The sequence below is a fragment of the Odontesthes bonariensis genome, chromosome 4 (assembly GCF_027942865.1).
Source record: "Odontesthes bonariensis isolate fOdoBon6 chromosome 4, fOdoBon6.hap1, whole genome shotgun sequence".
Taxonomy (NCBI): Eukaryota; Metazoa; Chordata; class Actinopteri; order Atheriniformes; family Atherinopsidae; genus Odontesthes; species Odontesthes bonariensis.
The window spans coordinates 30,828,823-30,852,516 of record NC_134509.1 but is presented as its reverse complement, the minus strand read 5'-3'; the positions used below and the strand labels follow the sequence as shown (position 1 = coordinate 30,852,516).

The window sequence follows — 23,694 nt, the reverse complement described above, 5'->3', positions numbered from 1 at the left end:
GAGAAAATTTGTAGCTTAGAAGGATAATACTAAAATGATCAGATCAGACTTTGTTCCTTTTTTTTAATTCAACATCAACCTCTGACTCCAAGGGTCAACTTCCGTCATCATGACACCAGTATTGCCGCACACACATATTTGAAAGTACTGTGTAGGCGTTCCTCTTCTGTGGAGCTCACCAGTCTTCACTGTGTGTGTTGATGAGACAACACAGGATACTCAACTCAGCATCTTCCCTCTCAGTGTGGTGTTTCCATCCAACAGTTACACCTTTTGAAATGAATGAATAAATCTAAACATAGATCTCTCAGACACACATACATTCGAATATTGCAGTCATTGAATGTGGTCATTTGAGCATCTTGAAAAGAGCCTGACCACCGTATACTCTGAGGAGAGTTCAGTACTGCGTGGCCACACAAACAGTATTAGAAGCACACTCCCAAATGACAACATGGCTGCGACATGTTATTGTTCTGGATTATGGATGGTTGATATCTTACATTTAGACTGTTTTGTTTTTATTGGATGATTATAATATGGAGACACGGGAAATTTAGTGAAAACGATATAGTAAAAGCCCAGACTGACCAGGGATCAAACCAGCGACTCACTGCTTCAAGGGGTCCCCCCATGTATTATGTGCCCATAAAGCTCAGTTAACAGCTGCCCTGTAATTTTAATATCCATTAATGTAATTACACTTAAGGCTTAGGTTTTATCAGTTAGGTTCATCAAGAGTCCTACTTTCTTTATCTCAATTGTTGTTTAAGATGATTCATTTCTTCACTTTTAGATATGTTGTTATTCAGATTATTAGAAATTAAAAACATCTAAAATAATGATAATGAAAATCACATATAGACATTTTCTACAAAACAGAGATTGCACTTCAGCTGGACACCTACAGTGTCCTTTTTCCAAAGCAGAAATGAATATGAAAACCGGAAATAAAAACAATAGATAGGTACAAAACAAATGTTCAAAGTTGGTGTCTTTAGCATTGTTTGTGACATTCCAAAGTATGGTATCCTCTCCCTTGAATTTACTTCCTCATTCTTGAGAGCATTTCTGGAAATAACATGCTTCACTGTACGGATGTGACTCATAGGTTTCCTCAGTGACACGCAACATGACCTCTCGAAGGAGACCTCCATGTCCTCCTGCGGTTGTCATGGGACTAGCAGCTTAGCTGAGCAGAAGAAAGCATAATGCACTCACTCATACATATGAGATCAGTCAATGAGGAGCTACAAACTTTTAGTGGATGCCTTAAAGCTAACTTAATAGACGTAATGGAGCCCAAAGCTTTCTCTGAATATTTAAAAACAAAAGGTGGCATCTCCATTTCTTCTGGACAATTTGGCACCAACTGTGCATCTTCAAAAAGCGGTGTTCAAATAATGCCTCACCCTTATCACTAATGCAATTAGAGTTGTTTTCAACTGTAAGCTAAAGCTCTTTTGTCTACTCACAGTTCATTGGAGACTAAAAATAATTTGCAATGCTATAGTGCCCTCTAGTGTTAGACGGAGATATAGGTCTGTTTCCAAGCAGCCTCCTTTCACTTTTCTCTAACTGTTCAGATCCAGCAAAACAATGTTCTGAGATCAGATTTAATTAAAACTGCCTCGAGCCGGTCATCTACTGAACTTAAGATCTACATTCAGCAAACTGTGACAGTTTTTAATATCCAAATTACAAACCCCACCGATCAATGCATACGATAACTGCTGACTGTTACAAATACAATATCCTCTCCACTGATAGCAATCAACAGCAAATGTACCACGGTAACTGTGGCCCACCGGATGGGAAAAAAAAATATATATATATATAACAAAAAGTTCCATTTCAGTGCTTGAAAAAAATAAATGTGTAGGTTAGCAGTTTGAGTCAGGACAAAGTCAGGAGAAAATCAAGTGGAGTCTGCTGAAACGTGGCAGCAAGCCAGGCAGCTCAAGTGCCCAGTCGGCACTGGAGCCAGCCCTGGAGGGACGTGAGTTATACGCCACTAAATCAGTCTCACATCCAGCTGACTTGCCAGCTTCGTGTCTGTAATCAGCACTGACACACAAGCAGTTAATAGTGTGAGTGGCTGTGTGTTTTGTAGTCAGTGCGTTCACCTAATGAGAAGCAGCAGGAAGAAAGACCAGTTTGTGTGTTGTCGATCAATCAGCTGGCAGATATACCACTGTGAGATAAGGAAAATCAAACAATCTTGTTTATTGTGGTTGAGGAAGGTGTGATTTAACCTTTTGTCTTAAGTGAAAGATAATGAAAGGTAGCACGGGCTTCCATGCATGCGCACAGAAAAAACAGATAAACTCAAGTTTGCATAAGTCAAGTTGATTAATGCCGGATCCTAAATAGATAGCTGATCAACACCAATCTTTTATCAATGCTTCAATTCAATCTTCTATCTATTCCATTTTCTTTGTATCATTACATCAAATTTAAATTGCTTGGCATGAGTAAATGATTAAATTACAGAGCTCAAACTCAAGATGAGCAGAGTTAGCCTAAAATAATGTGTAGATTTAGAATTGTAAAGAACCGTCTTTACATGAAATATTAAAGTATGACCTAAGCTTCGACTCTTTTTATTCATTTTTAATTTTCCCTGGTTATTTGGAACGAGAAGGGGCCGTTAAGCTTTAAACCTTTGCATTGCCATTGAACACCAGGACACTTTTGAGAAGGAACATGTTCACACGTGAGGAAGCAGGGTCACGGCAGGTTAAGACTACGTGGAATCAGCGATTCTGAACACATAAGTAAAATAGACTGGTGCGACGTCTAACTCCATGAGGGCCTTTGACAAGAGGGATGAGTATTTGATTTGAAGACACTTACTGTTATTTAGCACATGGTCAGATATATTTCAACACTGATAAATTATTTGATTCAGTGCTGTAATTAACACAAGATTGCTAGCATGACTTATATTTACAAAACTAGTAAACAATATGATCTTAAATGTGGTATGGGCATGGTGTTAACATTTTTCTTTCAAAGACAAGTATCAGAGAGCTCTTCCTTTTAAACCTGTACAGCTTTATTCATGGCATGGTGCTGTTCCATGGTGTGAAACATTTTCATCATCAACCGCAAAAATTAGAAAAGGTTAAAAGAAAAACACGAGAACAAAGTCTTAGACGGTTGAGCTTTCCGTCTCGACATGGTGTCCTCATACAGTCCACTTCTCTTCTGGTCATCTGTTTTTTCTCCTTCTATTTCTATCCCATTATCTTCGTTTTTTGTGTCTCTGCTTTTCCAAATAGATGGCCAGAGGGTGGGGGAGGAGGGTCACCCACTCCTGCCTCCACTTCACTTCTGCCTCCTGCTCTGATTGGCCGTTGGTTACCATGGTGGTGACATTGGCTGTGGGTTCTGGAGGTAGGACATCACAACTGCTGAGATGGACAGCCTGCACACAAAAATGGAGAAAATAGAACATGCCATTTCAGTTTCATGACAGATTTATTTCAGTACTTCTCCGGCCTAAATTCAGTCTGTTTGTCTTTCACAGTTGTTTTGGGGTTGACCTATAAGGAAGAAATCACAAATACTACATGAAGAGAAACACTAATGCCAATTTTGGACTAAGAAATTATTTTCATTTGAAAATAATTATCATGTAAAGAAACAGCACTGCTGACTTGAAATATCCTTGTTTACACTGCTGAAAGATTCACCTGATAACCTGAATAACACCCTGGCCCTCAACAGCCCTTACATCATGTAAAGGCACTCATCTTTGTTTAATAACACAGGGATATTTGAATCATATTTTGGCTTTTGACCAGTGTCCTAAAACTGGCTTTGAACCAGCTTCTGCACACACGGCTGGCGTATCGAGTTTGTAGTCAGACATAATTTGCTGAGCCAAATGTTTTGTGTTGAGCTATGACTGGATTCAGCTTGTCTTTAATACAACCTCTTCTTCACAATGGACAAGAAGGTTTTTCCCCATTGTAAATCTGTCTGGGAAGCCCTGCTTTAGTGCTCTTTTATAAGCAAATGTGTCCCCCGAAGGGGTCACACACAGAAAAGCCAACAACAATATCCGAAAGCTTTTAACTAACGTTTCAACGGCAGACAGAAGCAAGGTCCAGCCTGCACTTTCTTTTTTTCTTTTTTTTTGGGGGGGACTTTTTATTCCTTTAATGGATAGACAGTTGGAGAGAGACAGGAAGCAGGGGGCAGAGAGAGGGGGAAGACATGCAGCACAGGGCCGTCCGGTGTGGGACTCGAGCCGGGGCCAGCCGCAGCGAGGACTGTAGCCTCTGTACATGGGGCGGCTGCTCAACCCACTACGCCACCGACCGCCCCCAGCCTGCACTTTCTAAACTGAATACAGCTCGACTTTAAAGTAACAATAAACTTTTGCAATCAGCTCTCATGACTAAGATCTGCAACAAAGAGACGGACACTTTAATAACCACTGCTGACAAAAAAATAAAATAAAAATCAATTTTAGACCAGTTTGTGAGTGTGTCTGTAATGAAGGTGTTAAGAAGATTTTGAGAGAAGAGGCAAACTGAGCAAAACTGTCTCCTTGTTCTCCTGTTTCATGCATATCAAAAATATGCAGTTTAACACAAGGATGAAGTATATGTTCTGAAATACAGCACTGGTTCACAATGTGAACCAAAATAAATGTTTAGTTAACCTCTTACAGTCCGACATACACTAAACGCATATCGGTACATACATTTTGTATATTATACAGATCATGCACAAAGGGTTGTTTACTCACATAAAGCTGCTCATCATTTGTTTAGTGTCCTCTGAGCTTCTGGAGTTAGCAAAGCTGATGAAAGAACAGTAGACTGCCATCCAGGCACACCACTTCAGCTGAAACACAAACACAAAAGTTATCTTCATGACGATCCTGACTGCTTCTGTTTTCTGACGAGCTTAAGGAAGTTTTGAAAGCATAAAAACTAAGAATGAGGAGTTACTCCAAGTGTACAAACATTTCTTCTAGGGCAGATAAAATGTGTAAACTATGTGAGCAGAGGTCAGCTCTTGAGCCTGAATGAAAGTCGAAAAAAAAAACTCCTATTTTATAGCAAGCATAGAAATATGCATAATGTAGCTCAGTTGTTCTCAAATGTTGTGACAGGTGACAAGTCCAGAAGGGACATAGTATTTTTTTACTTTACATTTCCGTCAAAACATTTTCCCAGAGCACAGGTATATCATTTGTCCTGTTAAGATATTAAAAAAAGAAAAAACAGGTTCAAATTGAGCCCCTGGTGGTTCGTGCAGTGCGTGAATGGCAGGAATTTTTAAGAGCGTGACACATCAAAGGTTCTGACTGACACTAATCACTAATCATCAGTGCAGAAGACTCACATCCTTTAACAGCATGCAGTTTAAGACAATTTTCTGTCAAGAAAAGCTGATCAAAACGTAAGACTTCTTCAAAAGAGTGGGAGATGTTAAGGCAGCACGGCAAGACTTCTTGTTGGACTGTGAGAAAGTCCGTAAAAACGGCAATAAAGGAAAAGGATACAAGTTAGAAGAGCTTACTGGAAAGCAGCGAAACTTTCCAATAGCATCGCTCATCACACCCCAGAAAGAATGTTTGTTGATACAGACGGCAGGACGGTGGCTTTGGAAGTTGGAATTCTGCAAGCAGTGCTTAACAACTCATTTGCTGAATCAACTAGCCCGAAAGTCCATGGAGTCAAATATCTTATAAACTTAATAGACCTAATGAAAAGCCATCATTGAATCAACGTGGTACCACGTTTAAATTTTATCATTAAAATGACTAGATTTCATCTACATCTTCATGTCTTTTAAATGATATTTGAAATATCTGTTCGGTTAACAATCTGACGTTTGTTTAACGTGAATCGTGCTCTTTAAATATCGTTACACTGTAAAACATTAACTTTCAACATCCTGACGTAAGACGATTTCATGCAAAACTGAAGATAAACTTGTCCAAAGCAGCTTGAGTTCAGCCCAAGTCACCATGGTGATCCAGCCGGGTTAAAAATGAGACACATTCTTGACACTGAAAGCTCTGACTTTCAGCTCAACTCAGCTCGCTAAGCCACTAATCTCGCTTCTTAGTACAACCCTCTGTAAAATTACTGCATCCAGGTATACTTTCAGGCTGAGTAGGGAGCAATCTGACAGCCTGTTTGGGAGAGTCACATTGAAACCCACAAAAATGAGAGTCGGCAATTCAATCTGGCAATTTGTCAGATTTGTGGGTTATTTGTTGAAATCTGTCAGATTTCCTCCGACTGGATGAATCCAAGTGTTGTCACAAAGCGCAGCACCCACTGCATCCGATTCGAAAGCAGCTTTCGACAGGAGTAAGCACAGCTCCGCATGGATCTCGCAATGAAGCTAAAATTTAGTAAGGCCCCACTGGATCAGTGGTGACAACAAAATTAGAACAACTGACCTCGTTTTGACAGTTACAATATTTGGATTATGGCGTTTACATGAGATGCATACAGTACATTCCAATCATATTCCCATTTTAAACACTGCTGACATAAGTGTATCCCCTATACACAGTTCAGCATAATATCAAACTAAGAAAAATATTATTCTGAAATTAAAGGGGGGGTTGATACTCCTTTACTCCTGATATTCCTACAGGATTTTTTTATGTGCTGTTCTTACTTTGTTCCATTCCATTTAAATGTGTACATCCTGCACAGACAAAAAACACAGAATCCAAGTGTGAGCCAAAGTGTGCTGCTGTCCCCTTTTTGTTTATTGTGTCCTTTGTCATCAAAGTCAGCAACTGCCCTTCAATCTACCAAATGGAGTCATTGGGACAGAGCAGGGTCTGCCCTTATGAGGTCAAATGTTTAATGTGGACACACATTAGCATACACCAGAGGCAGAGGACAAGGAAGATGGGAAACACAAAGGTTTAGAATGAAAGAGTGTGTGGAGGTAACCTTGAGCATCAGCCCACACATGCTGAAGATCATGCCTAGCAGGTTCATGTAGTCAGGAGTGGGGTCTTCCAGTGTGGGGTTGGTCTCTGTGCTGGGGGGCTTGTACCTGCAAAAACACACATTTATATTAACTAAGGAGACGATGTAACTAGTATACGATTCGTTATGCAAGATCTTGCACTAGTTCGTTGCACTAGATCGTCTAAAAAGAAGCTCAAATGACTAGCTTGCTAACTGACAAACACAAATGAATGGGTAAAGCTCCGAAAAAGGGAGAAAAAAAAGCATACATATTTGCTTAAATACAACCAATTTCGACTCATCTGGCAATAACGACATGAGCTGTGAAACTTAAATCTTAATCACGGAGCTAACACTAATCTCATCTGGGACCACTCATGATTAATGATGAAGGTTAGCTAGCTGCTAGCTGCCGAAAATCGTGCTGTCTGGCTATCTTACACTCTCCGTTTGATATATATTTTTTCAACAAAATAAAAAAATACCTTAAAATCTTGTTTACTCTCTTCGGATCTGCCATGTTGTTAGATGCCATTTTGTGCTACAATATACTCCTGTGAGGAAAAGGAAAGATTTAAATTTAAACTCCTTCGACCGATACACAGCTGGTCGGTCTCTTCGTGAGAGGAAATAAGTGTGAAAGGTCGTTTCCGGTTAATTTAGAAATAAAAGCTTAACACAATGCCTTAGGCCTACACGACATGGGCGAAAGGTCTTTGAACCTTTATTTTGACAGGAGAAGGTTATCCCAGTGTGCATTGCGCGCGCCTGCTCGGAAACAAATCTAGTTGAATGAGTGACAACAGTCGTTCATGTGTAGAAACCACGGTTAAATATATTGTATTTTTACTAGCTACATCACGGATATCAACATAGCTGTCTCTGTAATATTACAGTGTTAAACGCTTTATATAGGTAAGCTAAATAAGCTCAAAATATTTTTTTATAAAGATGTCTTTCATTCAGTAAAACGAACTCATGTGTTCGTTTTTAATTGTGGCCAATCAACTTACGTCAGTCCACATATGCCGTAAAACTTTTCTTCTTTTATACGTTTGTGTAGGAGTGTTTAAATCTCGCTTGAGTGCAGAAATGTTGCAGTGTGAAACGTGTGTGACGGATGGGTCTGTTTCGTGTTGCACCTCACAGGTGATGTGATGGCGTTTCCTGAGCCCAGACCTCAGGTTCCTCAGCTTCCCCAGCATCTGCTCAGGACCATTGATTGTAAACAAGGAGCTGTCAGAGCTGTTCGTTTCAATGGTAAGAAGGAATATCTATGCCAACATGGAGACGTGAAGCTATAAGCCTGGCAATTACTTGCTTTTCAAGGCACATCTGATGTTAACGCCTCTTTTAATAGTATAGTTGTCCAGTTCCTATACTGGTATTAGCTTGATTGAGTATGTTGTTGCCTTATTTTGGCAGTGTGAACTTTCAATTTACTAATACCTGCCTCTGTCTCCTATCTTTTTTTAACTTTTTGTCAGCTGACGGAGACTATCTTCTGTCTTGTGGCAGTGACAAATCCTTAAAGTTGTGGAGTGTGACCCGAGGGACCTTGCTAAAGACATACAGTGGCCATGGATATGAAGTTTTGGATGCTGATGGGTGAGAAAATTGTCAGTCACCTCCACAGTTTGCCAGAAATGTTGATTAGTAAATACTAATAAATTGTCAACGCACAATGGAGGCAGAAGAAGTGCTGTAAAGGTCTGCTTAAGAGATACAGGTGCTGGCCAGTAAATTAGAATATCATCAAAAAATTGAATTATTTCAGTAATATCATTCAAAAAGTGAAACTTGTACATTATATTCATGCATTGCACACAGACTGATGTATCTGAAATATTTATTTCTTTTAATTTTGATATTTATAAGTGACAACTAATGAAAACTCCAAATTCGGTATCTCAAAAAATTAGAATATTACTTAAGGCCAATGAAGAAAAAGGATTTTTAGAAATGTTGGCCAACTGAAAAGTATGAACATGAAAAGAATGAGCAGGTACAGCACTCAATACTTGGTCGGGGCTCCTTTTGCCTCAATTACTGCATTAATGCGGCGTGGCATGGAGTCGATCAGTGTGTGGCACTGCTCAGGTGTTATGAGAGCCCAGGTTGCTCTGATAGTCGCCTTCAGCTCCTCTGCATTGTTGGGTCTAGCGTATTGCATCTTCCTCTTCACATTACCCCATAGATTTTCTATGGGGTTAAGGTCAGGCGAGTTTGCTGGCCAATCAAGGACAGGGATACCATGGTCCTTAAAGTGATACTCCGGAGTAGATTCAACCTGGGGTCATTTGAACCGTGATATCCAGCCAAGTAGCCCACCCGCAGTTTTTTCGATATTGACTGAACATCAGCTGAGTTACTGAGTTATCCCGAATAGCTTCGTACAAGGGTTAATGGATCCTGGTCCGTATCTCCAAAATTACCACACTAAAATCACATGCCATGACACCAAACTTCTACAGTAGTACAAATATGGTCTGTACTCACCAAACGATGCATTTGGAAGTTTGTACATAGTCCAGGAGTTTATTATTATCAACACAAGCCTGATAGCTTCTCTGCAGCTAAAGCTGCGTCGACGTCACTTCAGAGAGCTGGGAGCTTCAAAGTAAGATGAGGGTTGATCTACTACTGTAGACAACAAAGTATATGCTATATTCTACATGTTTTTTTTATGAATTTTTATGTTGTAGAGTTGTGAAGTTATTTTATCAATGGAGAAACTGAGCAGCCTTGCTTGTTGTCTACAGTAGTAGATCAACCTTCATCTTATTTTGAAGCTCCCAGCTCTCTGAAGTGACGTCGACGCAGCTTTAGCTGCAGAGAAGCTATCAGGCTTGTGTTGATAATAATTAACTCCTGGACTATTTTCAAACTTCCAAATGCATCGTTTGGTGAGTACAGACCATATTTGTACTCCTGTAGAAGTTTGGTATCATGGCATGTGATTTTAGTGTGGTAATTTTGGAGATACGGACCAGGATCCATTAACCCTTGTACGAAGCTATTCGGGATAACTCAGCTGATGTTCAGTCAATATCGAAAAAACTGCGGGTGGGCTACTTGGCTGGATATCACGGTTCAAATGACCCCAGGTTGAATCTACTCCGGAGTATCACTTTAAACCAGGTACTGGAGGTTTTGGCACTGTGTGCAGGTGCCAAGTCCTGTTGGAAAGTGAAATCTGCATCTCCATAAAGTTGTTCAGCAGCAGGAAGCATGAAGTGCTCTAAAACTTCCTGGTAGACAGCTGCATTGACCTTGGACCTCAGAAAAGAGAGTGGGCCAACACCGGCAGATGATATGGCACCCCACACCATCAATGACGGTGGAAACTTTACACTGGACTTCATGCAACGTGGATTCTGTGCTTCTCCGCTCTTCCTCCAGACTCTGGGACCTTGATTTCCAAAGGAAATGCAAAATTGACTCTCATCAGAGAACATAACTTTGGACCACTCAGCAGCAGTCCAGTCCTTTTTGTCCTTAGCCCAGGCGAGACGCTTCTTACGCTGTCTGTTGTTCAAGAGTGGCTTGACACAAGGGATGCGACAGCTGAAACCCATGTCTTTCATGCGTCTCTTCGTGGTGGTTCTTGAAGCGCTGACTCCAGCTGCAGTCCACTCTTTGTGAATCTCCCCCACATTCTTGAATGGGTTTTGTTTCACAATTCTCTCCAGGGTGCGGTTATTCCTATAGCTTGTATACTTTTTTCTACCACATGTCTTCCGTCCCTTCACCTGTCTATGAGTGTGCTTGGACACAGAGCTCTGCGAACAGCCAGCCTCTTTAGCAATAACCTTTTGTGTCTTGCCCTCCTTGTGCAAGATGTCAATGGTCGTCTTTTGGACAACTGTCAAGTCAGAAGTTTTCCCCATGATTGTGTAGCCTTCAGAACAAGACTGGGAGACCATTTAAAGGGCTTTGCAGGTGTTTTGAGTTAATCAGCTGATTAGTGTGGCACCAGGTGTCTTCTATATTGAACCTTTTCAAAATATTCTAATTTTCTGAGATACTGAATTTGGTGTTTTCATTAGCTTTCAGTAATAATAATCAAAACTAAAATGAATAAACACTTTAAATATATCAGTCTGTGTGGAAGGAAAGTATACAGTATACAAGTTTCACGTTTTGAGTGGAATTACTGATATAATTCAACTATTTGATGATATTCTAATTTACTGGCCAGCACCTGTAGACATATGTATAGAGATAGAAAATGCTGAAAAACAAACTTTTTTTCCAAAGAGGGATTAACTTGATTACTATCCAGTTAACGGCTATTTGCTTAATTTCCATGAAAGTGTAGCCATCAACATCATGTGCTGTACATTGTAACTTAAACAGTGTATACAAGTTGATGTAAGCCCAAAAGCCTTTATCTAACAGGCGTCTTTCTCCTTGGCTGCTTCCACAGTTCCTATGATAACAGCCAGATTTGCTCCTGTAGCTCGGACAAGACGGTGATTCTGTGGGATGTCGCCACAGGCCAGGTCACACGCAAACTCAGAGGACATGCTGGGGTTAGTTCTGCTGTTTAGTGTCATGGCATTCCATTGAAAGGGCCTTTCACGTGTTTGTGTTTCCATATGGCTTCTTTCACTGGATATATTTATATACATAAATCTCGCCCAAATATATCTTGTCACGCAGAAAGTCAACTGTGTGCAGTTCAATGAGGAGGCAACAGTCGCCTTGTCTGGTGAGTTGTCACTTCCAAGGAAAAATGTTTGTATGTGGAGCGTTACTTTGGGAATGTATCTTGTAATAGATTAATTTTTAATCAAAAATATAATGTCAGATAAAACGTCTAATGCCTTATGTTTACGTATCCATGCTTCAATCCTCTAGCTTTAAGCCCGAACTATTTCCGATTGTATTTCCTCAGTAAATGTGTCCAGGATTGTTTTTGTGGTGTCTGCGTGTCTTTTGCATATATTCTTTTGTTCTCTCTCATTATCCAGGATCCATAGATGGGACAATACGATGCTGGGACACCAGATCCAGACGATTTGAGCCAATTCAGATTCTAGATGATGCTCGAGACAGCGTTAGCAGCATCAAAGTGGCACAACATGAGCTGCTCACTGGGTCAGCAAAGTAGAAAGGATTTTTACAGTGCAAGTCAACATAAGTCATCTGAAAACTGGAGTTGCATTGATCACCAGAGTCTACATGACTTTTTTGTCCTGCTCATTCACTCCGCAGCTGTTTAAGATTTGAACAATCCCAGATTTGTTATTCCCCTAATCACCAATTAGAGTGTTGATTTGTAGATGTTTTTTGTGGCAGTTTTTGAACATGTCTTGTGTTTAGGTCGGTGGACGGTAGAGTGAGGCGCTATGACCTTAGAATGGGACAGCTGCATGTAGACTTCATCGACAGTAAGTATTCTCTTCCACGATATTGTCTCCAAATTCATTATGGCAATAACAACAACCAATGCAGTCGCAGAAATAGCTGTAGTTCCTGTAAATGTTATGGTAGGGAGAGTAAGTGACACCAGAAATGCAGAACAATGTAAATTGTGTATTTGTATGTATGTTCCAGGTCCCATTACCTGTGTTTGTTTTAGTCAAGATGGCCAATGCACCCTGAGCTCAAGTTTAGATTCAACAGTCAGACTCCTGGACAAGAGCACGGGGGAAATGCTGGGAGAGTGAGTGTTGACCCATTTCAGTTATATTGCTTCCAAAAAAACTTTGAAATTATATTACAAAAATGTTGCCGGTGCCATAAGACTAGGGACTTTTTTTTATTTCCTTACATTGAAAAAATTATCAGGTCTTTTCCTTCCTGGGTTAATGCTGCACTTCAATTTTAATCTGTGGAAGCCGTTTTTTGACCTCTGGTCTCATGCAAATAATTTCAAGCTAGCAGCTAGCTCTGAATTGCCTGAATTGTTTAAAGTGTCGACTAGATTGACACACTTTTCAGTGAATTCACACACTATAGAGCATGTCCATCTTATGTTGCTGTGTCTGAGGTTATTGAAGTCCCGTTGTCCTCCACACGTAACCCAGTGGTGTTCGAAGGCACCTACAGTATGGGCAAACACAGTTGACATGCACAGGTCATGGTCTTCTTTTCATCAGGATAAAAAAAAAAAAACAGGGTTTAACTGTTTTAAATGTTCTGTTTTACTCACCTGCTGTTCTGTTCGTATATCTGTAAAGTTAATCCTTCATTATGGCATCATTCTTGATGTTTTTATCGTTGCTTACTTATATAGGTATACAGGACACAAGATGAAGGGCTACAAGCTGGACTGCTGTCTGTCCGGTAAAGACACCCACGTCTTGAGCTGCTCAGAGGATGGACATGTTTACTGTTGGGACCTAGTGGAGGTAAATATGCATTTTGTATTCAGTGCGGACCTCCATCTGTGCATAGCAGTCCATTGTCGTGCAAAACCTATTAGATTTCATGGTAGAAAAAGGTGTGTAAATAGTGAGGCTAGTAATCAAACCCACAAGCACATTAATGCTGTATATTCACAACCTTAGAATAATAAGCCCTGATGAATAATTCAGATAAAATAGTTTTTGTCTTTTTCACTTGCAGGGGTCTTTGTCTTTGAAGCTGCCAGTGGGGAAAGCAGTCGTCCAGTCACTGTCTTTCCACCCCACGGAGGCTCGCCTCCTCACTGCCATGGAGGGACGTGTTCAGGTGTGGGGGGCAGAGCCAGAGGAGACAGAGGATGGTGCTGTGGACACTTAGAAAGGCTGAAAGTAGTCGAATGTGACTGCTGCGTGTTCAGGGGACCTTATCTTCTGTTAGACAAGTACAATATTTGTGGCATGAAGATGTCTTACTGCCATAATCAGTTCTTAATCTGTGAGCACAGGGTCATTGGAGGTTTGCGGATGGAATCAGCTGCAAACTGTTAGCAATATCCAACAGAGCCTTGATCCTGTCATACATGACTTATTAGTTTAGGTTTGGGCTTAGTGAAAAGTGCACAGACTTGAGCAGTCAGGTAATATATCAGTATCACAAGGAAATTATACACATTCTTATAATGATGGATGTTTCATTGCTTGAGTTGGGTCTGTTGAAAATGTGCATTCAGTGAAATGAGTTAATGGTTCAGAAGGTGTACAAAGATCAACTTTTACAATTCAATGGCAAAGGAGACGCTGTATAAGCTTTATTTGGCTAAAAGTGATCTGTCTACACAGATGCTAACTTCTTAGCTGGATGTCTGTCTCATCAGCTTGCCTTTATCTCTGTTAGTATGAATTTAATTCTATGGAAAGGAAGGCCACTCCTGGACATACCAGACAACACAAACCCTAACTAATCCTATGGATGTTTAGTTTGTGTTCTCTGGACTTGAATCTAATTTGAATTCATTCACATTTTCTGAATCAATATTGTGAACTAAAGATTGTGTCTGAAACCTTTCATACAGTTTAATTCAAAACCTGGAATAAATGTCACGTAAAGCAAACGCGTCATGTTTTTATTATTTTTGCTCAAATAAAACTCCCATTAATACTTAGATATTCAGTACAAGTTTATTTTCATTCCCATTGTACACACAATGAAACGAGCAAATTACAAAATAAGTTAATCGGCAAAATGTAAAAAAAGAAAAGAAAAGAAAAGCAGCATTAAATAAATAAATAACTTATTTTGCATAAATACATTTTCTAAGTAGCTGAACTCCTTAAAGGCTTAATTGCAAAAACCTTCAATCAGCAACGTCAAACAAGGCATGTTTACACAGCATCATATCTGTTCTATCATGAACTCCAAATTTACACTGAAAATTTTTAATAAATACATGTCAGCTTATTTTAAAAAATCAAGTGGTTATAGACTCGTGTTCAGTTTTACCCTTATAATACCTTTTAGGTGCCTTGATCGGACATAGAAAGTAAATTTTCCTATTCATGTTGCAGAATCAAACAACCCTTTATAGGTCCCGGTAGATCACCAGTGGAAGACAACCTGTCCAAAATATACTGGTGAGATTGTCACCCTCAAGTTGCAGGAAATATAGCTTAAATCTGTTCTTTTCGATTTCGGCACAAGTAAGCTTTACAAATCTGTCCCCTCAGATTAACTGTATTCATGAACCTCTTCAGTTTTACACCCTTGCCCTCTCATCTCCCCCGATATGAGTCTACAGTCAGCCGATTAGCCTATACAGCTGCAGCCCGCAGCTGACAGTTTCTCAACTTTGTGCCAGCGGTGTGAGTTATCAAGGAAGGCTATGTCCTCGTGGTGGGTGGGCCTGCAGCACGGTGAATTGTGCCACAGCTCCCCGGGCGCTGGGTTGGGTAGCACTCCGCTCAGCACCAGGTTGGTGAGGGTGAGGTCATGGTTGGAGCGAGCAAGGGGACACGTCCCGCTGCAGTACTTAAATAAGATGGTCTCATCTGAGTCGTAGCCAAGCCCGAGGTCTCGAACCTGCAGCAGAATGGACCGTAGTCCACAGTGGGAGCCGAGAGTCGAGCGACGTGTCCGGACTGGGATTTGGACGATAGGGACAGGATATGGCCTAACTCCAGAGGCTTCCTTTTGGCTGTCCTCTACAGCTGAATATTTGCTTCTTTTGTCTTCATCTGGAGACGTGTGTGTTGATGCCGTTTCCTGTTTCTGGCCTGGAAAAGAGAAGTTATTTATGAATCTAACGCACGAAATAACTAGTATAGTCACATTGTTCTCAAAGCAATGGGTCGTGACCTCCCTTTCAGTCATCACTTACTGATCAGTGATCTCAGCCAGTGGCCCTCTCCCCTCTGGATGCAGAAAAGAATCACAACGAGCTTCAGCAGGGACCTCATGGTTGGAGTCTGCTCTTCGTCTTTGCTATCCCACAAAATGAACCAGACACGTTTGTGTTTGTACGCCTGTGAATGTCTGCTAGTGTGCGTGATGCTTAAGATGCAGACGAGTAACGACCTCCAATATATAGCCCTCTGAGATGAAGGGGGGTGAAGAGATGAGACGAGGAGTTGTAGGGGGAAGACAGACACTAACCCGTTACTTGCCAACTGACTATCCCACTCACCTGAGCTTGACAGAGAGCGTAGGAGGGCAGGCGGGCGCTTGACCCAGAATTTGTCCTGTTGGGATTATCTAATTGAAGTAAATCACTGGTTTATTGTTGAGTTTCCCCCAGATGTTTTTCCAGAAGATGCTGGCCCCTGACAATATAGTTTCCCAAACGTTTGAGATTCTTCTAAACCTGCTGAAGAGTGGACGGTGATGTCACTTGGATGCTTCTGAGAAGAATGCCTTGTATATGAATCAGCAGGTATGTTGCTGAACAGACATGATGGAAAGGCAGATGGCCAACAGACACCGTCATGGTCTGAACTTTGTTGATACATTAACAATAAAAGTCATTCATGTTAAAAATTTAAAGGAAGAAGTATGTTAAAAGGCCGCATGAGTCATTGTGGCATTAAATAGGTCCTTGTTAAAGTCTGCTTTTTGTCACTGATCTCGTTCTAGATGTTTAACCCAACGGTCAGAACAAAACAAATCAAATATTAAACAGCAAAGAAATGGAGGTTTATAATTGGAGCACAACGAGGCCTGTTTTAGCAGACATTCCACAATGGGGGACCTGAGCTCGTCCATAAATTGAGGGATTTCATCAGCAATGTGCGTCTGACATGTAGAATATGTAGAATATGCATTATGTAATGATTATAGGGTCCAAACAGGCAGTCAATGGAATTTGGAGACTGAAAGAAAGTGCATATTTGGACCCTGTCTCTACCATCCAGGTGCAGGGCAAACACCTCCGTGTTCCTTATTTGGCAACTTATTTTATTCAGGTTCATTTTTATTTTGCCAAATATTTGGAATTTATTCCGTTCCTCATACAGGTTTTTTTTCCAGAGGAAAAAAATTGACATTTCATTTGGATGCTCAAATGCTAAAGCTCACTCACATTGCACCTTTTAACCTTATGTCAATTCAACAAAGCGCCATACAGTGTGTTTCTTACTCACACAAACACCCGAATGGGCATTTTGGAGTAATGTGGGGTTCAGCCGCAGAACATGCAAGGCCTTAGGATAAGACAGCCAAGCTTCCAACTCTGAGAGATCCATTCTACCTCCCGACCCACAGCCGTCTCCATTACTGCGCTTAGTGGGACCGTGACCCTTGACTAGAACTTAACTAGAGCCATTATTAATGTATCTAACACTGTACAACTAAATAAATCCAGGTAATGAACGATAAAGCACATTCATCTGTGTCTCTGTGAAAAACGATGCAAGAGAAACAGGTTAATAAAGGAATAAAAGTGTTGGATGTAACTGAACAAAGTGAATTTACATGAGTAATATACAGTAAATACAAAATATGAATTACAATGCATGCAGTAGAAATAGCAGTCATAACAAGATCATTATTTTGCAGTTTTTCACCCAAGGCCTGGCTTCACTTAGTTATATTTAGACAAGAGGAAGGTGTTGGATGAACTTTTGAGTACATTTATAACTGTAAAACAGCCACAACTATCACATCGCAGAGCTCTGTTGATATGAATTACTGAGCAGTCATCCCTAAATCTTGAAATAATAGTTGGATAGAAATGATTTACTGCCTGGAATTTCAATCGTTCTTTTAGGGATAAAGTTTTTGAGCCTGTGTACAACTAATGGTTGGAACAAAAAAATAAAAAATTTAATGTGCAAACAAAACACTTATACACAGATATACAGTGTTTTCATTCACAGTCATTTTGTATTAACCATTTTTCTTTAAGTCAGACCAAAGTTACACACAGTATCTCATCACTGATGAGTTCTAAGTATCTAAGTGCTCATATAACCTCATGCAGGTTCCAGGTTCAATTCCCGGCTGAGGCCTTTCTGCATGGAGTTTGTATGTTCTCCCCGTGTATGCGTGGGTTCTCTCCGGGTAAACCGGCTTCCTCCTGCTGTCCAAAAACATGCATGTTAGGTTAATTGGTGTCTCTAAAATTGTCCTTAGGAGTGAGTGTGAGTGTGAGTGTGAGCGTGCATGTGGTTATTTGTCTGGTTTGTCTCTGTGTGGCCCTGTGATGGACTGGCGGCCTGTCCAGGGTGTACCCCGCCTCTCGCTCGATGACCGCTGGGATAGGTTCCAACCCCCCGCGACCCGACCGACGAAATCAGTGGGTATAGAAAATGGATGGATGGATGGATGGCAGGTTTCATAGAGCTGCATTTAACAGACAGTCAGAGCCCTTGTCAAAGAAAGTTTCTATTTCCTTTTATTTGCACAGAAAACAAGCACACAAAAGGGCAGAAGACCTGACACATTCCTTCCACTTCTTAGGGAGACAGGAGGATGAAGGCAGAGTGATAGATAAAAAGACAGTGGGAAAGCAGAGGAGGTGGTGGGAGAAATACAGTGGAGATAAAGCAATCCTTCTGGATTATGGCCTGAGGAACCTGTCTGGAATTCAGTATTGTCAGGAGACAGGAATGGAAAGAACGTGGCATTGCTTTCTGTAACAGAGGAGGAAAAGAAAAACACACAAAATGTTGATTTTAATACATCTAATACAGTGGTCGTTCTAGCCATATCTGATCATACTGCATGATACAAACCTAAAAAAAAACAGGATTACACCTTTCACTTTTTATTATTCATCTTATTTTATTAGATTTTTTTTGCTGTGAATTTATACTATTTAAACAAAACTGAATTGAAACTTAAATTGAACTTGAGATGGATGTTACTTTTGTTTTCTCAGGGACTTATAACATTTAAGATATCTAATTATCTTTTTTTACACTGCATGACATGTTTTGGGTATCAATGTAAATTATGTAAAAAAATATATTAAAAAGAAATTATACAATACATATACAGTATTATACATACTAGATCGTGATAATTTACATATTTGCATATGAAATCTACCCAGTTTGACTTACTAGTGATACCTGCCTCTGTAGCTCAATTTAAAACATTGCTTCCAATTCAGATTGTGTAGTATATGGAATAGCTTGATTTTATTGGGAACAATACAGTTTTCCCATCTGAGCTGCGAGCAGATCCTCACATGTCATAACTGTCAGTTTTCAAACCCTACTTTTGCTTTTCTTTTCCACCAAAGGGATTATATGCCTTTAAGGGAAGAGTCGCTGGTCCCAGTTCATCCTCCCCTCTACATTCCTGGATTTTCAACCCATCTACAGTCTCGTGAAGCAGACACACACATCAAAAATAGATTTCCCTTGTGAATTATTGCTTCCTGTATATCCATCCTTTTAAACAAATAAAATGCTCTGATGAACTGTATGTGCTGACCTGACCCCAACAACTGAAATAACTTTAGAATGGTTTTATTGATCTCCATAGGTTTGCAAGGTTGTAAGTTAACCTCATGAAACGATACCGTATATAGTTTACACACACACCTACTGTACCTAATCATACTATTCACATTTAATATGCAATTAGGTAGACTGTGAGAACATTTACATCCCCTTTTCGATTGAAGATATATTTAAGATGTGTAGTTGTGGCTGCTTTTGAACCTAATGAAGTCAGTTTGAGTTTCTGGTGAGCCACGATGGGGTCTGAGCTAAGACAAAAACTGAATCGGTCAGGTAAATAATAACGCTAAAGATAGTAAAAATCTTTTCTGTGAGATGTCAATGACTTTAACCTGTAAAGGTTCAAATATGCTGAATTTTACAATGAATGTTAACGTTTTTAAACTAAATATGTGAATGCAGCGTTGCTGTGTCATCGACACAAATATGTTCCACATGATGCATTCATGTGTCATCATTCCAACAACCACGTATGAAGCTCCGACAACAGAAGACTATAATATATGTCACATTCAGATTCTGTGAATGATGATTGAAAGACTTGGGCTGAGCATTCCTGGGTGAGCTGGTCAGACAGTCAGTCCATATAGGGCTCGTCTGAGCTAAGCGCAGCAGGAATGTGGGGAGCAGCCTTCCTGTAACTGAAAATATTCCGAGAGGATTTGGGCTTGGAATCTCAAACTTGCATGGAGCTGCTCCTGTTTACGACGTAAATCAGTTTGTCAGAGCTGAGATGCTCCACCGTTTGTCATAAAAGGCACAAGAATGTGCAGGTTTCCATTCCAGCTTTTCTGTGGAGCAGGTGATTTGACAAACACGCACTAATACTCTGGTTGAAGTAGGTGACATCAGAAGCAGATCATGAAAATCAATTAAATTAAAATATACTTTATTTAACCTAAAGGAAAATGATCTGAATTACCATTTAGCTCATGATACTAAATGACACGTGCACTGTAAAACCAACTATGTAGGAAAGTATATGAAACGTACATCATTTCATCCTTAAGTGACAGGTGAGCATTCCGTTTCATACTCTTTTATGAAACCACCAGTCAGAACTGAAGGGGCCTTTCGGATAAGAATAGGAGCATCTTCAAGAACAACATAAAGTATTCAAGCTCAAATTTCTGTCTATTCTATCCCTTAGAGTCACTGGATTAGTTATAGCTGACATTTGAAAGACTTCTCAAGTTGAAACAGTGGAAGGAAGCCCACGCATACACGAGGAGAACATGCAAACTCCACACAGAAAGGCCCCAGCCGAGAAGGGAACCTGGATCCATCTCTCAAACATAAGAAATGTGAAGAATAAGAATTTAAAACAAGATAACTGTTACTGCGGCTATTTGCACAGTTGAGTTGAGCGGTCAAACCACCGTTGTTGTCCCCATACACATGTACTGGAGGGAAATCAATTAATTGACAGAATTTTGTCTGACACCATAACACTGTGCACTGTTGTAGAAAACGTTCCAAGACATTTCGACACTTCCAACTTTGTCTGTGTAAGTATGCATGTAAGTATAGCTGAATTCACTGAATACACATTGTCTTGAGATTGCTTGAATGGTGATTTTTTTCAGATCATGCTGCAGTTATGGAATCAAGTTTCTTTTTTTTAGGAGAGTGACTGTGCCGAAATGCTTTATACAAGCGGGGGTTGCTAGTCTTAAAGCTGCAGTCTGCAACTCTTTTTCAAGCATAATGCCTGGAACTGTCCGGGGATTCTGAAAGTAGTACATTAAATACCCCAATACAAAAAAAAATGAGTTCTCTAGGTCCCCTATATGTCCCGCTAGGTCCCTCCAAAGCCAGCAGGTTTGTTTACAAAATTGCACACCGGACCGGTAAAAGATAACCAATCAGGTTACGAGCTGGGCTCTGCTGCCTGTCAATCACCGTTTGTGCACACGCGATACAAGGTAGGCTCGTCCCCACGCTTATTTATCTGGACTATTGAACTTCATTACGGCTTGTCTACTTACTGTGTCTTCCATGATCGCAAATGACAATTGAGTTGATGAATGAGGAGTCGTGTAGGCGCATCTGGCGTGCACGTAGACGTGCACGAGTTCTCATGTGTTTTGAAGGGGCGGGACAGGAAGTTGAATAACTTTTTATTTTTCGGTTAAAAAATAAGCATTTCTTGCATTTTGCGACTACGGAGGTCACCGTTTTCAACTTCAAGCGTTCTGATAGATCATGTAAACTCTTAAAATGCCAAAAAGTAGGACTTTACGTATGACAACAACAAATCTTGCAGACTGCAGCTTTAATGGGCTGCTTTTCAATCAGTTTTGTGATGTGTTTTTATTTTATTATATATTAGAAATATTAATATACTTAAGATCACATAATATATATAATATCACATTTTTACAAAAAGATGGAACTGTGGAGCATGTACTGAGCACTTAGGCCCATTTGAGTCTAGTTGTGTGTGTACATATAGGATTGATTGGATCCCCAACTTAATTATCAGGGTGTGTTTGTCTGGTTTTAAGAAGCCCAATATTTTTCGGACTGAAATATTTACATGCATTTCAAAATCTAGTTTTGGTTGGACCAACATCCCAGTAAAAAATAGAGGACCACTGTCAACTGGAGCTCAACTGAAATGTGTGGATCATAAAAACAACTCTTATAACCAACTTTAAACTTCCTAACAGTCAAAGTGACCAAATTAATGAGAGAAGTAAATTCAAGACAAAAAAAAAAAGCACATGCGACAGATTTTATAACTGAAAGTTTTATTTTTTAAACGTGTTTATTGAAATTTTGGTTCAAGGTGTACGTGGATAGAGTGTAAACAGATGTCCAATGTGAGCTGTTATTTCACAAAGAGAACAAAAATAGATTTCTTTTAAACACAAATATCACCGATGAGAAGACTATCAGCAACGGGCAGCTGGGATAGGGTCCTGCCCCCTCCAAATCCACATAAAATGGATCCAAAAATCAAATGACACATCATGAGTTGAATGGCTCTGGGAAATTTGAAAATGCCCCAGCTGTGCAATTCCTTCAATCATATGTACAATAATTATAACTAAATTCTTAAAAGAGTCCATTTACACAAAGACAGGACCTGAGTGCAAAATATTTACTCTTAAACAGGGACTTTACTCACTGCACAAACTTCAAGAAACATAAACTTCTTGCAAGCATGTAAGAAACATAATAAGACATAAGCTCTCATTAAGTGGTGGCTGACTTCACAATAACGTAAATGACTCCTTCATTTGACTACACTGTTAAAGGGGTAGTCAGGGCATCAGTAAGTCCATGTGTGCCCACTGCAGGGCTGCACAACAAGGATGTATCCTGCAGTAGGGACACCAACTCAACAGGAACAGGCTGGTCCATCTTCTCCTCTGCAGACTCTCCGTGTGCTTCAGGCTCCCTGTGCTTCTTGTAGATCACTCTCTTCTCGCAAAAGCCACTTAGCCTGGAAGCAAGAGATCGTTTAGATCTAGGTTTCCTCAGCTTCTTCCTCTCCGGATCATGGACAACACTGTGACGATGGAGGCTCTGTCTCATGGAAAAACTCTTCCCACAGCCAGCGTGGGTGCAGGCAAAGGGGCGCACCTCCTCATGGAAGGAGCTGATGTGGCTCTGTAGGTTAAAGACAGTGGTGAAGGACCTGTCACAGCCATCCCTGGGGCACTTGAAGACTATTCTTGTATCAGAGTGGACGCGCTGATGCTGCTGCAGGAACCAGGAGTCCCTGAACACCTTTCTGCAGAGCTCACATCTCAGAACAGCCCTGTGCTGCTCCTTCCTGTGCTTCATTAATTCCGTCCAGGTCTTTCCTGTGAAGGCGCAGTCCTCCTCATCGCAGGGGTACCCTTTGTGCACCTTCTCGTGTCGCTTCAGTTTACTTGGGAAAGCGAATCGCATCTGGCAGCCTTCATAAGTGCACCGGTACGGCGGCAGCTGAGTGTGCTCCTCACACATGTGGGACTTCAGTTGCTTGTTTTTCTTGAACTCAAGGCCGCAGCCATCAAATTTACAAACGTATTTCTTCTGCTCCTGGCTGTGGACGCGACTGATATGTCTGACCCGGTTTGTGTTTGTGGTGAAAGCCTCCGTGCAGCCGTCTACGGGGCACTGAAACGGCTTCACTCCGCTGTGACTGAGCTCGTGCCTTGCTAAGTGATACGAGCTGCAGAAGGACTTACCGCAGCTATCGCGCTCACATGAGTACGGTTTTACCCCCGTGTGCTTACATAAGTGAGCGTCCAGTTTCCACTGTTTGTTATAAGCGGCCGAACAGCCAGGAAACGAGCAGATGTAACGTTTGTGCAACTCTGTTTTAGTTTCCATTTTGGCGGCATCGAGAAACGACAAGTTGTGTTGTTCGATCCGGTTTCCTGAGCACGTTCTCTGTCCGTACAGGGGTACTTCCCCTAAAA

The 23,694-nt window shown here is 40.6% G+C and overlaps 4 protein-coding genes across 5 annotated transcripts; 1 reads left to right on the top strand and 3 right to left on the bottom strand.

Moving 5' to 3' along the window:
- Positions 1 to 3,036: 3,036 nt before the first annotated feature.
- Positions 3,037 to 7,603, bottom strand: wdr83os (WD repeat domain 83 opposite strand). Its single transcript, XM_075463935.1, has 4 exons — positions 7,448 to 7,603; positions 6,942 to 7,047; positions 4,763 to 4,860; positions 3,037 to 3,430 (listed from the first exon to the last, which is right to left on the bottom strand). The coding sequence occupies exons 1-4, from the start codon at positions 7,495 to 7,497 to the stop codon at positions 3,364 to 3,366; spliced, it is 321 nt and encodes a 106-aa protein (XP_075320050.1). The 5' UTR covers positions 7,498 to 7,603; the 3' UTR covers positions 3,037 to 3,363.
- A 152-nt stretch (positions 7,604 to 7,755) lies between these two features.
- wdr83 (WD repeat domain containing 83) lies at positions 7,756 to 14,412 on the top strand. The gene is made up of 10 exons (XM_075464573.1): positions 7,756 to 7,877; positions 8,112 to 8,222; positions 8,450 to 8,570; positions 11,392 to 11,497; positions 11,628 to 11,676; positions 11,939 to 12,065; positions 12,291 to 12,358; positions 12,525 to 12,633; positions 13,207 to 13,321; positions 13,539 to 14,412. The coding sequence occupies exons 2-10, from the start codon at positions 8,120 to 8,122 to the stop codon at positions 13,692 to 13,694; spliced, it is 954 nt and encodes a 317-aa protein (XP_075320688.1). The 5' UTR covers positions 7,756 to 7,877; positions 8,112 to 8,119; the 3' UTR covers positions 13,695 to 14,412.
- Positions 14,413 to 15,119: 707 nt separating this feature from the next.
- Positions 15,120 to 15,848, bottom strand: LOC142379416 (persephin). 2 transcript variants are annotated; one of them, XM_075464572.1, is made up of 2 exons: positions 15,691 to 15,848; positions 15,120 to 15,547 (listed from the first exon to the last, which is right to left on the bottom strand). In XM_075464572.1, exons 1-2 carry the CDS (start codon positions 15,767 to 15,769, stop codon positions 15,120 to 15,122), a joined length of 507 nt encoding a protein of 168 aa, XP_075320687.1. In that variant the 5' UTR covers positions 15,770 to 15,848. The 2 variants fall into 2 exon arrangements, 1 of the variants encoding a protein (XP_075320687.1); XR_012769680.1 differs by having other exon boundaries at positions 15,453 to 15,586; positions 15,691 to 15,776.
- A 6,179-nt stretch (positions 15,849 to 22,027) lies between these two features.
- gtf3aa (general transcription factor IIIAa) lies at positions 22,028 to 23,692 on the bottom strand. The gene has a single exon (XM_075463933.1). The coding sequence runs from the start codon at positions 23,603 to 23,605 to the stop codon at positions 22,526 to 22,528; it is 1,080 nt and encodes a 359-aa protein (XP_075320048.1). The 5' UTR covers positions 23,606 to 23,692; the 3' UTR covers positions 22,028 to 22,525.
- Positions 23,693 to 23,694: the final 2 nt, after the last annotated feature.

What these genes read in the sequence shown, in the direction of transcription:
- wdr83os (XM_075463935.1), bottom strand. Translation starts at nt 7,497, where the DNA reads ATGGCATCTAACAACATGGCAGATCCGAAGAGAGTAAACAAGATTTTA. An exon ending in TGTGTGGGCTGATGCTCAAG is followed by an intron (nt 4,861 to 6,941) that starts GTTACCTCCACA and finishes TTTGTGTTTCAG; the next exon opens with CTGAAGTGGTGTGCCTGGAT. An exon ending in CAAATGATGAGCAGCTTTAT is followed by an intron (nt 3,431 to 4,762) that starts GTGAGTAAACAA and finishes TTTTGTGTGCAG; the next exon opens with GCTGTCCATCTCAGCAGTTG.
- wdr83 (XM_075464573.1), top strand. Translation starts at nt 8,120, where the DNA reads ATGGCGTTTCCTGAGCCCAGACCTCAGGTTCCTCAGCTTCCCCAGCAT. An exon ending in AACTCAGAGGACATGCTGGG is followed by an intron (nt 11,498 to 11,627) that starts GTTAGTTCTGCT and finishes CTTGTCACGCAG; the next exon opens with AAAGTCAACTGTGTGCAGTT. An exon ending in GCATGTAGACTTCATCGACA is followed by an intron (nt 12,359 to 12,524) that starts GTAAGTATTCTC and finishes TGTATGTTCCAG; the next exon opens with GTCCCATTACCTGTGTTTGT.
- LOC142379416 (XM_075464572.1), bottom strand. Translation starts at nt 15,769, where the DNA reads ATGAGGTCCCTGCTGAAGCTCGTTGTGATTCTTTTCTGCATCCAGAGG. An exon ending in CTGGCTGAGATCACTGATCA is followed by an intron (nt 15,548 to 15,690) that starts GTAAGTGATGAC and finishes ACACGTCTCCAG; the next exon opens with ATGAAGACAAAAGAAGCAAA.
- gtf3aa (XM_075463933.1), bottom strand. Translation starts at nt 23,605, where the DNA reads ATGGAAACTAAAACAGAGTTGCACAAACGTTACATCTGCTCGTTTCCT.